The sequence below is a fragment of the Pteronotus mesoamericanus genome, unplaced genomic scaffold (genome assembly GCF_021234165.1).
Source record: "Pteronotus mesoamericanus isolate MK-2021 breed Mesoamerican mustached bat unplaced genomic scaffold, CSHL_Meso_final contig_181, whole genome shotgun sequence".
NCBI lineage: Eukaryota > Metazoa > Chordata > Mammalia > Chiroptera > Mormoopidae > Pteronotus > Pteronotus mesoamericanus.
The window spans coordinates 6037257-6053855 of NW_026555077.1; the positions used below are offsets into that span (position 1 = coordinate 6037257).

A 16599-nucleotide genomic window follows, 5' to 3' on the forward strand; every position below is an offset into this window, starting at 1 on the left:
TCTTTTAATGGCAATGGACCAAAATAGTTAAAGGAGCTGAAATATTTCAATAATCTTAACGTAATGTTTTAATGTTCAGAAAATCAGAATTTTCATGCCAGACAAATATGCTTTGTTCTGTTTTTCAACATTCCAAATGTCTGATGCATTTATACAGATGCTGTATAACACGCACTATACTGTGATATTTTCTCATACAGCAGACTAACAAATGATAAAAATATGTTGTAAATTCAGATCTTTGGGAACAGTTTGATGGAAGTAAAATACAATATATAAACTCATATCTCTGAAAGACAGGAAGAAGGAATTATTTGAGATAATACATTAGAGGTTTCCAAACCATTTTTCCTACATCCTCCTAAACATATTATCTTCTAGGTGATCTCAGCACAGCTAATGGAGTGAAAAGAATTTTTCCTAGAGCAAAGAAGTGAATAGCTTTTGGGAAGAGTTAAAACACATTTTTAAAAATTAAACAAAACACCCCCCAAAATCCTCAGCATAGTATTTTTTTTGATCCTCACCAACAATATGTTTATTTTTTAGAGAAAAGAGGGGAGAAAGAGAGAGAGGAAGAGAGAAACATCAGTGTGTGAGAGAGAGAAACATAACCTTAATGTGAGGGAGAAACATCAATCAGTTGCCTCTCATATGTGCCCTGACTGAGGACTGAGCCCGCAACCTGGGTATATGCCCTGACCAGGGATTGAACCCACAACCTTTTGGTGTAGTGGATGACACTGATGCTCCAACCAACTGAGCCATCAGGCCGGGGCAAGATTTTGAATTTTCTTTTATTATTTATGCAGCCATTTCCCAGTTTGTTTTATGACAGAATCTTTTTTTCCCCCTCTAACACAAGCATTTCCCAACATTCCATAGAGCCTTTCCTCCAATTACACATTTTTAGAAATGCAGGTTTACCCTTGAGCATGTTAAATTAATGATATTAGCAAGCATGGTTTTCCAAATTTATTTGATGATGAAACCCTTTTCCATCTGTGTGGTAAGAGGAGTGCTCAGTAAGTGCACTTCGAGAACTATTCTTCTACAGAATTTTGAGAGATCGCACAGCTTAACCTAAAATTTCAACAATCTGCAGGGACATTCAGGCATGGAGACAACAGAAAAACTTTCCTGATACTAGAACTTAAGCTACATGCCATGTGTGGCTTCCCCTTTCACGGGGGAAAAATGTTCAGAGATGCACTCCCAGCAAGCAGGAAAGAATAAAAATCAACAAAATCACAGTAAACAAAAAATCAGTATGGGAAATTTGTTGTAATAACAGGCTTAGAAGTGAGTGCTAAAAACCTGTTAGACACTACAGCAGAAAGGACATCCCTCCCTGCCCTACCCGCTGCCCCAGGAGGCTGTCCCCACAGACCACTCAGTCCCCAGGCTCGCTAGTGGGGTTCTGGGCAGGAGACTCAAGTCTGGAAGGAGAGAAAAGTCAGTGTATCCTTCCTGCTCCCTCCCTACATTAGTGCCCTCTCTCTAGCAATGGCAGTGTCCCTAACCTTGGCTCTCACATAGACCTGTTCTCCAAGGTTCCAGCTCTCTCTCTGGGCTCCAGTCGCATTGGTTTCTCCCTTGTCCCTGAAGCTCTGGAAAGCGTAATGATTCTCAGTTATGCCTCACTATCACCCTTCAAATTATCCACACTGCTGTAAGTACACTTTTACTAAAGTCTCTATATTTTAAAAAAACCTAAATAAAACACTATCGTGGGTGAAGACAATATTTTCTTTATAATCTTTATATTTGGAAGTATCAAAGTTCTAATGAAAATTTAAAGATATAGAGAGTAAATATATTTTGTTCCTCCCTAGTTCATTCATGTGATCATTTACTTTATTTTAATCAAATTTAGAGATTTATAAAAAACAGAGTTTCTTTCAATAATAGTCCTTCATTTTGTGCATATGAATTCAAAAAAGATGAAACCTCATCTTAAATAGGTAACTGAACATTATATATAGTTTTGTGTAAATTGTACTTAAAAAAGTCAGTTCATAGGAAGGAATGATAGATATTTCCAATAACACATGGACTATTTTTTTTGTAATCAGAAAAAGAACTCGCAAAATAATTACTTAGAAGTAAAAATATCACTATTCTAAGTGCCAATAATTTCACACTTCCTAGGACTTTTGTGAAAAGGCATATTTGATACATAAGATGCAGAAGTAAATAGCATAGACAGCATGACTCCTGAGACTTTGGAGATTAGGGCCAGAGTGTGCCAAAAAGAGAAGGCCATCATGAACATCATTAGTGGCAATGTTACAACTGATCTTACCTCAGGACATGCCACTTACTAATTCATGAAAATGTTCCAAAGAGCAACAGTTAGGTTAATGAAAATTCAGTCTTGCATAATAGATCACTGAAAATTAGGTAGAAAAACAGAGTTTGGAGAAAACCAATGTGATGTTAACTGGTTTGGGATGGGATCATACTTAAGGCAAACTTGCTGTATTAACCTTTACAATGTATAAAATTGAATCAAATCTGAGTGCCGATATACCCAAGCAGGAACATCATCCACAATGTCTTAAAAAATTCAGAATAGGCAAGGTACAATAAGAATGGTGCGCCAACCAATCAGAATAACCACCCCAAAACAATCTATAGTATTTAAAAATTTAGACCAAAGAAATTTGGGTAGGTCCCAAAGATACAACGGAATAAGAACTAGTCACTGTCCTCAAACAGTAATTATTGATAGGATTCCCTGGGCACTACCAAAAAGCAGGCAGGTCCCATCAAAACTTACTCTAACATTATATTTAAAAAGAAAATTAAAGGGAATTGTGAAAAGAACAAACATTTTTTTCTTCAACAGACAGAAATCGGACTTTAGAAAATGACACGTATATTGGATCTTAGACAATGAGTCTTGGCTTATATTTCTAACACTGAAAGTGCTCAATTTCTCCCTGGAACACACATACTTGATTATCCTATTTCATTTATTGTGTCTGACAAAGTAGTTTACTGCCTGGAAATATATGTAATTTTCAGAATGGAGAAATTTGGCTATAGGTTTCAAAGAGGACTGTTCCTGTGATCAACTCCACTCTCAGCATCATAGGCTCATCATGCACTCATCACCAAACAATCATCAAAGTCCTTTCGGAATTGCAGCATAAAGAGAAGTTCCATTTTGTAGCATTTTGTTCCAGATGTTAGTTAAATGGTAATTATAAAATCACACAAATCACAATTTTCCTCCCCCAAAATGGATATGTATAGAATCCTATTTAAAGGGAATACTCCCAATCTCATATAAGTGACTAAACCTCTCTGATAGGAGAACGTGTATAAAAAACATGGTTTTATAGCCTTTTTGTTTGTTTTTAAGGGTTCAAGTGACTCTGATAAAGTACATCTCTTGTTGATCATATTCTAGTTAATACTTTTCTTTTCCTTTTTTTATTGTTCAAATAAACTTGTCTCCATTTTTCCCACCACCACTTTCCCCTGCCCCACCCATCCCCACCTCTCACCCTCAATCCTTCCCCATTTTGGCTTTGTCCAGGGGTCCTTTACACATATTCCTTGATTTGACCGTTCCCCTTCGTTTCCCTGTTACTTTTTCAGCACTGTAATTCAGAAGGGTTCACTGAAGACAGGTGCAGAAATTTCTTCCAAAGGAGGAAGCCACCAGAGAAAACATGGAAAATAAGTTTCATTGATGTGTCAGTTTTTACTGATTTGTAGCATCTGCCCAGAGAAGAACGTTGAGGTCACATCCTGGCTCAGCAGGGAAGAGTATCAAGATGGGTTATGGTCTTACGTAGGAGAAGGGAAGTAGGAGGACTAAACAAAAACACTGCCTGCATTGGCCCTGTCAGCTCCAGAGATTAGAGTTAAAAAGAACAGTGTACATTGCAAAGTGCACTGAGTTTAGAGGCAAGAGATGGAAATCCATATGTTTCATGTTCATGTTTCAAATTGAGCCCCAAATGCAGGCTAGTTACCCACCAAAATAGATGAACTAAAGTTGATTATTATCTCACAATAATAGGATGAATGATTTTAAAGCTAAGAGAGACATTAATAATGATCCTTGTCCAGTCAGCTCATTTTACCGAGAAACTGAGGCTTCAATGTTCTTTGGGACTTATTCTGAGAATTCCAGTTGAAGAGGGCTAGAATATAGATGACAAGCTTGGAGACTCTGGCAAGTAAAATTAGAATTTATTATCAGAGAATCTAGTTCCTAGGGCATAACATTCTAGGATGGTTTTCAGTTAGAGGGCTGGGTCTCAGTTCCTGGGATGTAAGGATATAAAAGGGAGATCCAACAATGGGAACCTGGAGGGCAACACTTTGCTCTGGAAATTATTTTATTTTTGAGATGATGAGGTTATATCACAGGATTTCTAAAATGTAACCTTCCTCCTGAAGCAAAAATGAGTCTCAAGAGAGGGATCAAATGAAGTAGGGGTTAAATGAAAGTAGATGAATATAGAAATGAAAGCTCAAAGGATGGACAGAAACTCTTTTTGTAGTGGGCATCCGTTCTTCATCTGCTTGGCATCTATTCACTCTCCTGATGGTTACAGTCACACAAATGTCTTTTTGAAAAGCACTCTCTCTCTCTGTGTCTCATGATTGGAGCCTAGATTTTACCTAGCCTTCAGGAAGGAACAACCTGTATTCCCCATTATTATTTAAGAACATAAAGGTAATAAAAACACTGGAATTTATAAATAAAAGTGATAGGTTGTAAAGTCAACTATATTCCTCTTTTATAGCAAGATATCAATAGGTGTTCTTTAAACATAACCTAAGAATTAAGGCACAGACATTTTGTAGAAGACAGGTGGGCATTAAGGTGCTCTTTTAATTGAAGACTCTTGTTTTTCTTAAGCTCTGAGAAATTATCTTATGTTTTTTTTATTTCCTCTGCTAAATCTCATCTGATCCCTTCTTCAGTAACACTTCTATTCTATGGCTATTAGATTCTCTGTTTGGTCCCCTGTTTTTCAGTTTTGTTCTCTTATTTTTCATTTTTGCTTCTTCTGCAATTCTGTGGATATTATATTTTAGCCCTTTTATTATACATTATCACCTCAATATGGGAGTAATATTTATCAGAGGATAAATACATTTTATTGTAGGAGAAAATATATATTAGGTTTGTTTGGCGGGAGTGATCAAAAGTATTAGCAAGTGGGCACTGTCCCTCTGGAGCACACCTGCGCCTTTCCCCACTGCCTTCCCCCAGGCATGTGTTTCTGCCTCTCTCTTTTTCCTAAGCTCCACGGGCCCTTCTTTTGCCTCTGTAACTTGTGTCCTGGGCCTATTTCTTCTATGGCTCATTCCTTCCACTTCTGTGACTTTCTAAATAAACTTTCTCTTATAGTTTAAGGGAAAAAAAGTATTAGCAAGTGAATTCATAAAATCAATTGGGTAAAACAAACAACCTAACAAGGAGAGTGCAGACAATTACAATATTATGACTACAAAAGTTATAAGTGAGTCAAAAAAGAGAACTAAGTTCTAGTTCAGTCAAATTGGGCAGAATTTCTTCAAAAACAATGTGTTAGTCCTGGTTACTACATATGAGCTCCATATCATTTAATGACATCACAGTGTGAAAAAGTATAAGCAAACCATGCAATTAAGGTCAGAAAACACATTTGCTACCTTATTTCACCCTTGAGATAAAATAGGAGAGGAATTTGGTAGAAGTCTGGACCCAGGTTAAAAAAAAATCACAAAGGAGTGAAATTAGATTATTATAAAAAAGAGTACTAAATCCTCTTCATCTCAAGAATATCTGGACTAATGCTTCCTGGTGTACCTTCCACTAATATGTAAAAAATAATTGTTCTTTGTAGCTTCCCTGTTTATTTGTGATTATCCCTGTGGAAGAAGAAACCCAGAAATGGAGACTTTAGCATCAATCTTTCCTTGTTTTTTAAGCACAGGTTTGTTTACTGACAATTTTATCAGCTTATTGTCTTGCTACCTCTTGCTATAAAAGGAGAAGAACAGAGGACAAAGAAAGTACCGGGAAGTGAGCAACACCCAGGTTTTAGGAATTATCAAAGAAGAAAGTATTTTTGTGGTGTGATAGCTCTTTTGTATATAGAAGCTTATTCTATATATTTTGTTTGTTTGTTTGTTTGGATACAAAATTTTCCAGAATCTCTGTAAAGGTATAAATTGAACTTTTTCTCCCAACCTCTTTTCTCCTCCTAGAGTATTATTTTCCAGGCCATTGTTTTATTTATTCAGCTTTGTGTTTGTATTATTGGCTTTTCTCCAGCGACTAGTTATCCTTAAATGACCGACATGTTTATAATGAAATAACAGTGTTGATTATTACAGGTATTTGATCAAGGTTTTGCCTGCCAGCCATTATAACCTCTTTAGCACAAGAGAATTCAGATTTTCCTGAATATATGGGTGGCACACAGCAATTTCCACACATAATTCCAAGTAGCATACATAGGTGGGGAGTATGAAGAAAGCTGGCATTAAATTTCAGATTCCAGATTTCCCTCCAGGCAGATAACATTTCCTTTAGGAGTATTTTCTTGCCTTCAACTGGGTGCAAACACCAATGGGAAATGGGGAGCCTGATCTGTGTGGCCTTTGGAAAATAGCGTCTCAACCAATGACCTCGATTTCCATGGCCTTCCTGCAAAGGGGATAAGATACCATCACCATAATGAGAAGCCACCATTCTCACTGCAGCCTTCTCTGTATACCCTGAAGTGCCCCCCTTCTGTGACAATGGTTTCTGCTTGGAGAAGTTCACTCAATTTATAGACTCCTCATGGCCCCACTCGGACTTCACTGGCTTTGTAGTCAGTATCTGATGAAGAGACTGAAACTTATAAATAATTTTAATTTTCCTGTGCTTATTTCTATAGTATCATAAATATGCACACTATATATCAGTTCATTTTTTCAATTGTTTTCATAAAGCAGTAGGAAAAAAAGAGATTTGAGATAGGAGGGGTAGAACCAAAGTAATTCACTTTTATCTCAATGAGATTCAATTTCCTTATTTACAGATGTCCCTCATGTCCTAAGATGAGGAGCATATGAGGCAATTGTTTGAGTGTGATTTCTCTGGGGAAATTACTTAATCTATAAATTGAGGATAATACTAGCTCTTATTGCAGAGACTTATTATAAGTATTAAATTCATAAATTCATGTAAAGAGCTTAGAATAGAGTCTAGCTCACAGGAAGCACTAAAATTAACTTTAATATATTTTAATATTATGACTATTTTGTGAATAAGTTATAATCTGAAAGTTACTTATTTAAGCATAAAGAGACTAAATAAGGAAGAAGAGAAATAACAAGGAAATGGATAATCCGAAGACTGGTTCATTTGCTTCTGAAACAATCAGGTAAGCTCCTTGGTGGTACTGAAGGTATAATTTCCATTATCCCATTACTCTTTCTGCCAGGATTTTTCTTGAGTATTAAAATGTATGAAAATTCCACATGTAGAGCACAGTTTTCATTTAATTTAAATTTCCTAGCAGCTCCTAAAGATATTGTTGAACAGAAAAATATAAGATGGTACAACTGTTATGTTAATTTAACATGCAAAATGAAAACTAATTCTAGAAAAATGATATCCAATTTTTATTATGATTGATACCTTATCATCTGCAGTACATATGAGTTAATGTTTTAGACCGAAGTAAAAAAAAAAATGGTATAATTCACTTGAAAAAAAGTCAGTACTCTGACAGTGTCAAATCTGACGGTAAGTCTTATTTAGGATTGGTTTGACACAGAATTGTGAGTGACTCTTCTTGATTGTTGAAATTAAGACTCAGAAGCTTTGCATTTATTTTCGTTATTTTGGTTAATTCTCTGTGCTATTAATTATCTGATGTTACTTCTCTAATTCTAAATATGCAATGAATCCACTTACATAATACTGATTTAAAATGATTAAAAATAAATAAAACTTCTACACAAAGAAATATTTTCTTGATGTTTATTATCTATTATTTGGCAAAATCCAGTATTATATGTTCATATTAACCTTTTTTCAAGATCTCAAGATATTCCTTAGTTTGTACCTCATTAATTCTCGGAATTTTCTGGTGAGATAAATGTGAAACAGGAATGATTTAGAACAATGATTCCTGAAACTTAGTCTGCAAAAACGACATTGTCAAGTCAGAGCAGAAAAATTTTGTTTTAAAACTGTGAAGCTGATGGGCAAAACTCAAATGATACAAGTCTTTTTTTAATTTTCCTTTTAAAAATAAAATATTATCTTAAAGGAAGTTTTTATTATCACGTATTATTTTTTTTTCCCTTTCTATATGCTGAAAGGATTTAAAATTTTATGGAGTGGCTATTTTTGAGGAAGTTCTACTTAATTATTCCAGTAAATTTTGTTCTCTCTATTGTGTAACCCTTCTTGTCAACAGATGAAAGAGGTCATATTTCTACTACAAGGAAAAGGATTTCTGAAATTGGCAAAGGTGTTTTATTTATTTGGATGAAGTTCACAGAAATCATGCATCCTGAAACATAAGGTTAATTTAGACAATGATTTCTTAATATGTTATGTTTTCCATTCAACATAAGAAATCCAAAGAAATATGCATTTCTTTTTAAACAAATCTGACACACAACTATGTAGAAGCACATCGAAGTAATTATTTTTTTAAGTTTATCTTAGTATTTCTCCATCTAAAATGTTCCCCAGTTGTATGTATAAATACATTTGTTCTACAAAAAAGGTGCTTTCTTAAAATTTTGAATACTATCACATATGAAGGAAGCTGTATGTGTAATGATATTGAGATATATATTTCCAATTCTTCAAATATTTTTAAAATATTACTTAAAAATCAGAACCTATGTCACTTTTAGGATTGGAATAAGAGCATAAAAGAGAAAAGAGGAAGAAAGGAAGGAAGGGAGGAAGGTCCAACTGTGGAAGAAAGGAAAATGCTGACCCAGACTGCTGTTCAACCCTCTATTCCCAAATTCTAATGCCACAAAGATACAGTAAACATAAAAGGACAAAAAAAGTTACACATGGACTACCAGGAAAGCTGACGATGACTGATGAGAAATGAAAACAAATATTCAAAAGGTAGCCATTGCAAGTTTTCTGACAAGACAAGATTTAAATGATGTCAAAAATAACTTCTCAAGAGGGACCTGATCCAGGCACTTTTGACCCACTCTACATTCTGGATAGGTAACTTCAAAGAGTTATATACAGATACAATTTAAGATAATTTGTGAACCTCAACATTTCTTGTTTTTTTTGTTCCAAACTGTCTCACTTACTAAACAGGCTAACTTTGGTAATCAGACCATTTAATTTGCTAGGTCATAATACTAAATTGACAGATCATCCTTTTTTTTTTTTTTTTTTGGAAAGGAAATATACTTTGTTATGCTAAGTAATTAGGGTACTGTTTTCTAAATTTTCAAAACTATAATAGATTTCCACTATGAAAGGGACAGAATGGATATTTCAATTTTTATAATATGTAAATGATGTTGCCTCTTTCTCGGTCATTTTTTAGAACATAATTATGATGTTTTCTCATGTAAGAAAATGTTTGGTTTGTTTCCCAAAATGCACTCATATATTTTTATGACATTTTTCCTAAACTGTAATGGTTATTTCATAAAATATTTGCATTAGTAACTGTGTAATGTTTCTGAATATGTTGGTATATACTTACATCCTAATTCAACAATGAACGAGGTTTATATTTGTTACTTTTCAAAGCTAAAGATTTTAAAAATGTTTTTGGGATGTGGATTCATGAAGAACAGATGGGATTTACAGGATGAATGCTCTTATCTTCAAACATATAAAAGAATGTATGCATCCAAATGAGAAGTAATTTGAAAGTCAGTGCATTTATACCAGTTATCTTACTATTATAAACAAGATATTGTAAAAAACTCAAGACATATCAAAAGTGTTAATAGTGTCTTTGTTGTATGTTATTCATGCAGAATATTTCACCTCAGATTACTTTATAAGCGTACACCATTTTCTGAAAATCACTTTGACAATTAATTGTTCACATTACCCATCAGATTTGGTTAAAAGTTCCTCTTAACTGTTTCTGAAAATTAAATCTACTCTCAAAAATATTTAAAGCTGTAGTTATTATTTGTAAGACATGATTTAGATAGCATATCTAATTATGATAACTGATGTGTATATACATGACATAGCACACAGAGTCATGTCTTATAGACTTTGCATCCATTCTGGAGGCTGTTGGTTTGCCCATTTTGATAAGCAATCTCTTTATTACTAAAGAACCAGCTGCTCATGTCCTCATTACATGTCCTCAACACTTCTGTTTTAGCCCAGGTAGAATCATGCTGGTGGATTATCTTAATTAATATTTCTTCCACATTCTGAGCACACAGGTGATTTCTTCTTTTTACTTTTAGACAGCTATTGTGCCATTATTTTCTCTATCTTTACAGGTGCCATACTGCTTTTTAGTTTATTATAATATTCTTCCCATTGAACTTTACAAGCATATATATGGTTATTAGATAATAATGAAAATATTCTTTTTAAATGTAGAGTATGTTTCCCTGACTGTGGGCACCAAGACTTCATTATTCTCTGTAAAATACTTGTGATGTTGTTTATAATAGGCACATCCCAAGCTAAGAAAATATTTTTTATACATGTATAAAAGCTGGCAAATGCATTTTTCTTGAACTTTCCTGTTTTAACCTTGGACAATTGTTTTTCTTCTCTGCATTCTGATTCCATGTAACTTCCAAGAATGTAGCCTCACTTAATCAGTTTATATGAGAACAAGGATACTGTCTCTTCCACCCGTTCTCACACTCAAACATGCACTGTACTGATCCTTCCCTTGCTCCAGCTTCTCGCTTTTCCCTGCTCCGTTTATTCCAATTAAAGCAATTTCATGTTTTAGATGTACACAGACATTCTTTCAACCCTTCCAACTTTCTTCATTTTTAACACTTTCTTAATTACCTGGGATAAAAGGAATCAATTTCAAAAGTTTTTAAACATACCACAAAATTTCTACACCAACTTCTTCATCTTGTGTCTTATCCTCACATGTCAGCACAAAAATGTGTAAATAAATTCCCATTAATATCTCAATGAAGTTGTTAAAATAGTAAATAGATACCTATTAAAATGACATGTATTTGGTTTACATATCATTTGGTTTACAAAACTGTACTACAAAACTCTGGTAAGTGACTAGGAATATTTTGACATTTTTGGTAATCTGGAAAAGATTGAGATCCCTGTGTTTGAGGCTTAGCTCTATCACTGCTGCCTGGGACACTGTGAAACTCCCTTTCAGAGTCCTGCTTCCTTCACATGCAAAAGACCGTAGCAGCAGGCTGCAGCAGAACAAGTGATAGCTGGTCATAAGGGCTTCTGTAAAGACCAGCATCTGCACTTTTTATCTTAAAAGGCTAGTATAAAAATTAAAGATATATTGTGTACAAGAGACATAAAATATAATGAACTATACACATATAAAGTACTATTGTTTTTATAGGATGAGTAAAATAGCCTTTTGTAGATTGACTGACCTTCGCTAATCCTTTCTTACTCTACCTAACAGGGTCATCTTCTTAATACCCATAATTTATCATGTGACTCAGCTATTTACTACCTGCTAATGACTTTTCTTTGTTCACAGAATAAAGTTCATACCCTTGATAGCCTCATAATTCCCACTGACCCCTCCATTAATACACCTGGTGATACATACCCAGCATCAAATACTTGGAACTCCTTAAAACATACCACACATGTCTAACTTCTAGGCCGTTGTAAGTGTGATTCCTCTTGCTTGATTCTCTTTTGACACTTTGTCAGTCTTGATATATCCTATTTATTCTTCAATTCTCAGCTTAATGTTATCACCATTTAGAAAGCTCTCCTGAAGTTGGTTTGCAAGTCTCAAATTTACTTCTATTTATAGCTTTTATAACTTTGCGTCAATCATAAATAGAAATCTGTAACTGTCCGCAGATATACTAGAAATGAAGGCCAATTTCTTATTCATTATTTAACCCAAGGGAATAACAGTATATGTTAAGTAGAAGCCTTGTGGTCAAACCTCATCTGTAAGAGTACAGGCTCTGGAATCAGATGGCCTTGGGTTCAAAGCTCGGCTTTATCACTTATTTGTTGTACTACTTCGGATGTTCACTTAACATTTCTAAAACTCTATTTCCTTACAGATAAAGTGGGAATAATTCTAGATAAAGGGGCCATGATAATTAATATCTGGACTAGGTGCACAGATATATTAGTTACCCTAATGATGATGGTGATTGATAATCATAATGTTGATGAAAGTACTCAATAAATATTGATTCAATGAAAAGATGATTAAATGAAATAAATTCACTACTAATAAAAATTGTTTCTATGGAAACATGTAATCCAAATTCTGAATGATTTGTTCTAAACTAGCTCTTGGAAAAGAATTCATTTAGTGAGAAATGGTTATTATCATAATATTTATTTGGCGGGTCTCTGAGGGAGCCAAATTTTATAAAGATAATCAAGGTGATGGTAATGATGACAAAAAGAACACAGCTTTTGTTCCTCTAGCAGTAGGCATCTTCTGTAATGAAACTCCTGGTCGATCATTTCTTATTGATTTAATACGAATCTTAAAAAAAGATAGGAAAAGTAGGGAATCTCTCTGGGGAAGAAAAAAGTCAACAAGCTTTGAGAACACAATATTTTAAGTTTAATTCAATTCTAAAAAAGCACATTTAATATACTTACTGATAAAATATCAAAACTCAGACAGTGAATTAATAAAATGTGAAAATGATGAAAATCAATGCTTGAACAGCTTTAAGGGGACATCATAAACCTCAGTGAATATTAGAACAAGTGAATACACAACTTCCTATAAACAAAAATGGATTTACATTAAAAAAGAAGAGGATTTAAGTTAAAAAGGGGGCGATTTAAGTTATAAAGAACTTGAAAAGAAAAAAATATTCCAGTTACAAATTGTGTTGGCTTTTTTTTTTTTTTTTGTGAAAAGAAATTGCAGACTAAAAGGTCTTGAAGTATTTTTTCCAGTGAAAACATTTTCTGCCCTTCAGCTGGCTATTGACTTAGGCAGCAAGGGAAAAATGTGTTTTTAACAGTAATCATTAAATACATGATAAAAGCTGTTTGACTGCTGAAGGTATAATTGTGAAAAATTATTGATGTTGATGATGGTAATCAAGACAGTTGAAAAATACCTAACAAAAAAACAGCACTACTTATCAAGTGCCATAGTGCAATTTGTAATGATTAGCAGAGAAACACACTAATATGTTTAATGCAATATTTTGAAGGTCACTCAACTATCAACTTGCCATAATGCCATTCAATTAAATATACAATAAAAATCCAAGATTATTTATGGAAAGAATTTTGTAGTGCTTATAGAATAGTCTATTACAATCTCTGGCTGTATGTACAACCAGAAAAGCCCGATTTAATGCAATATTAAGCAACCATGGCTTTGTTCTAATTTTTTTTTGTTCTACATTTTTTAAACATTACACTAATTATAATGAGATTTGGTCTTATAACATATTTAATCTCTCTAAAGAGTTTATTAAATTGATTCATGAGATACAACTTGGTTATTCTATTAACAAAATCACATGATACACACACACACACACACACACACACACGCACGCACGACAATGTACAATATCGGCTTAATTAGAAAAAGTCCGTGCTATCTTAAATACATTTAAGAATATAAAACCACGTGAGTTCAAATGGCATTTAAGCTTTCCATTTAATCATATTTTAAAATGAATCTATATGACTTGAATCTTTTTTCTTTTTCTCTCTTCTATACAGAATGTTGCTCTACTGATCAAGGTAAAACTAGATTCTACTAAAAATGAAAAGTGAATAAAGAAAGATTAAGTGATGCTTAAGGAAAGAGTAGGAATTGTGGTGGTGGAAGTGGTGGTGAAGACCACAGAAAGGAAATCTCTTAAATTTGATTATCAGATAGTGCTATGTCTATCAAGTCAATGGCTAAATTGTACCCTAGCAAGACCTTTTTAGCATTCTTGCTCTGGGTTCTGACTTAAAGTTCTATAAATGAGATCTACTTTTCCACAAAAGAATGCATTTTCAAAATCCTCTTCTCTCTCTCTCTCTCTCTCTCAACCCCCAGAATATGCAACAGAAAATCTCTAATATCTTAATATTATTCTCAAATTTAGGTAATTATGTACTAAAGAAAGTATCTGAGCACAACATTTAGCACTATAGCCTAGATGCTACGAACTCTCTGTTCTTTGTGACTCTGCTCTTTGCAACTTAGTTTTTCAGGGCTGTCTTTAAGAGATGAAAATCACCAAAAATATATGATCAAGGTCCTGGCCCGGTAACTGTTGGTTAGAATGTTGTCCTGATATACAAAGGTTGCAGGTTTGATCCCCAGTCTGGGCACGCAGAAGAAGCAACAAATGAATGCGTAAGTAAGTGGAACCAGAAAGAGGTGTTTCTCTCTCTCTCAAATCTCAAATACATATATGTAATCAAGTATAGTTTTGGCACAGGAAATTCAAACTTATTATTTACTTAATTAAGCTTTTTCATCAATAGAATAGAATTAAATAGTATAATATAAAACAACTAAATTTCTGGCCAAGGGAAAAAGAATCATATTAAAATTTACTTTTACAATAAAATCCAAAAGAGGCAATAAAGATTGTTTACCTTCACAAATTGTGATACCATTTCCTGAAAATCCTGAGTTGCAATAACAGGCTTCAACTCCGTTCCGTATTTCACATTTTGCATTTGGAAGACAAAGTGTCTTGTTGCAATTTTGCGTGTAAGAACAATTCAACAAAGTGGAAAAACCCACTAAAGAAAATAGAAAAATAAGTCTTTTCAGAAAGAAAGCTCCCCCCTGCTGAGTTCGACCACATTAAATACAAATAGACTTCTTTCTTTCTATGTTGATTATAAGAATGTCCCAAAGTAATATTTAGCTAAAAACAGCAGAAGAGCAAGTGGCAAAAAGGTTAAAGCGCTTTTTAGTCTCAAAGTTTATCAAGTAAATTTCAACAAAGCCAAAATGTAACAATGCAACTTTATAAAGAAACCAGAATTCCTTGATCTTTGGGCCACAGTATCACACATCACCATGAGGTGAGATACTTTTAAAGGTAACTGGTAATCGTAAAGCAATTTTCCACTCTGGGAATGATTCCGTGTTGAAATCACAGTAAATTAAGTCTTTTAAAATCCAAATCTGTGTTATTTTAAGATGAAGAGCAACTGATCATAACGAGGACAAATGCAATTACTATTTTTTCTGTGTTTTTAAATTCTGCATTTTTTATTAAAAATTATTTCATATTTTCTCCCATTAGGGGAAATTAAAATAAAACTCAACATATTGGTTAAAAATTGATCTCCCAGAAATGGAACACCACAGAAACAAGGCCAATAAAATGCAGCAATAAGACCTATTCCAGAGTTATTAAAAACAAAGTTGGAAATGGTGGGTTTTTTGGAAAAAAAATAGGGAAAACTATAGGACATTCTTTTTTTTTATTGTTGTCTAAGGTCTTCTCAAGACAAGCCCTCTTGGGGATGGACAGTTATGAATCATGCAAGATTTCTGAATATTTTCAAGTCATCTCAGATAAATTGTCCTTACTAGTAACAACAGATTCTTAAACATTTGCTTCTAAATCCCAGCATAGCACAGGGCTGTATATACTGTCTAATCCATAATTAATTCGCCTTCAAGGATGTGATTTATTTTCTTTCTGCACAGCATCATCAAAATGGTATTTTAAATGAACCCAAAGTCTGGGCTGGCAGTCCTTTTAAAATGCCAAGAAACCTCCCACAAGTGTTAATGGTTTGGATTTTCTCAAATTTCTTGAGCGGGGGAGGGCTCTGAAGAAAGGTCAAAGTCTGAAACTTTGGGGATTTGGGGCATTTTTGTCAGCGGGAAAAGTCTCTAGGCCCTGAATATCGAACTCTAGAGTTGAAAGGCCAAGGAGAAAAACATCCTGAGAAGCTGCGTCAAAGCTCCTTGGAGACTTGGCGCTATGCACTTGGCAAGTGAGTTCCACCTTGGAAAAATCCCATCCCCTGCAAGTAAAGGGCTCACCAGCAACCTCGGTGACCTGGGCGCTGGACACTCACCTAGGAGCGGGAGGAGTTTCATTGGCGGCAGCCGCGGTGCTGGCTGTGGCGGGAGCGCAACTAGGTGTTCGACGGTGTCCCTAGACGCGAGGAGGCTGGGCGGGCGCGGCAGGGTCTCTGCTCCGTCCGCAGTGACGCGCAGGCTTCCTCCGAACACTTTCCGGTCTCTTTTGTGTGAATGTGTGTGTCAAGCCCTGAGTCTGCGGGCCATGTCCGGCCCCTGACCCCTTCCCCCACGCCGTCCTGACTTCATTCCCTGGCTCTTGGCTGCCAACGTCAGCACTCTTGCAGACCCTTTCCCGGATCATTTTGCCCTCAGGTGCAGCGACCAGAGAGCCCCCACCCCAATCCAAGGCCTGTGCTCAACAACCAAAGCAGTTCAGAGGCCTACG

The 16599-nt window shown here is 34.8% G+C and overlaps 1 protein-coding gene across 1 annotated transcript in view; it reads right to left on the reverse strand.

The window, feature by feature from the left end:
* The window catches only part of ADGRL4 (adhesion G protein-coupled receptor L4), a 116480-nt gene extending 100185 nt beyond the window's left edge, over positions 1 to 16295 (reverse strand). Inside the window, exons 1-2 of the mRNA XM_054566898.1 lie at positions 16208 to 16295; positions 14759 to 14908 (exon numbers count right to left, since the gene is read on the reverse strand). Of these exons, the coding sequence (XP_054422873.1) occupies positions 14759 to 14908; positions 16208 to 16229 (172 nt within the window). The 5' untranslated portion in view covers positions 16230 to 16295. The remainder of the gene's footprint in view (positions 1 to 14758; positions 14909 to 16207) is intronic.
* Between the last annotated feature and the right edge of the window lie 304 nt (positions 16296 to 16599).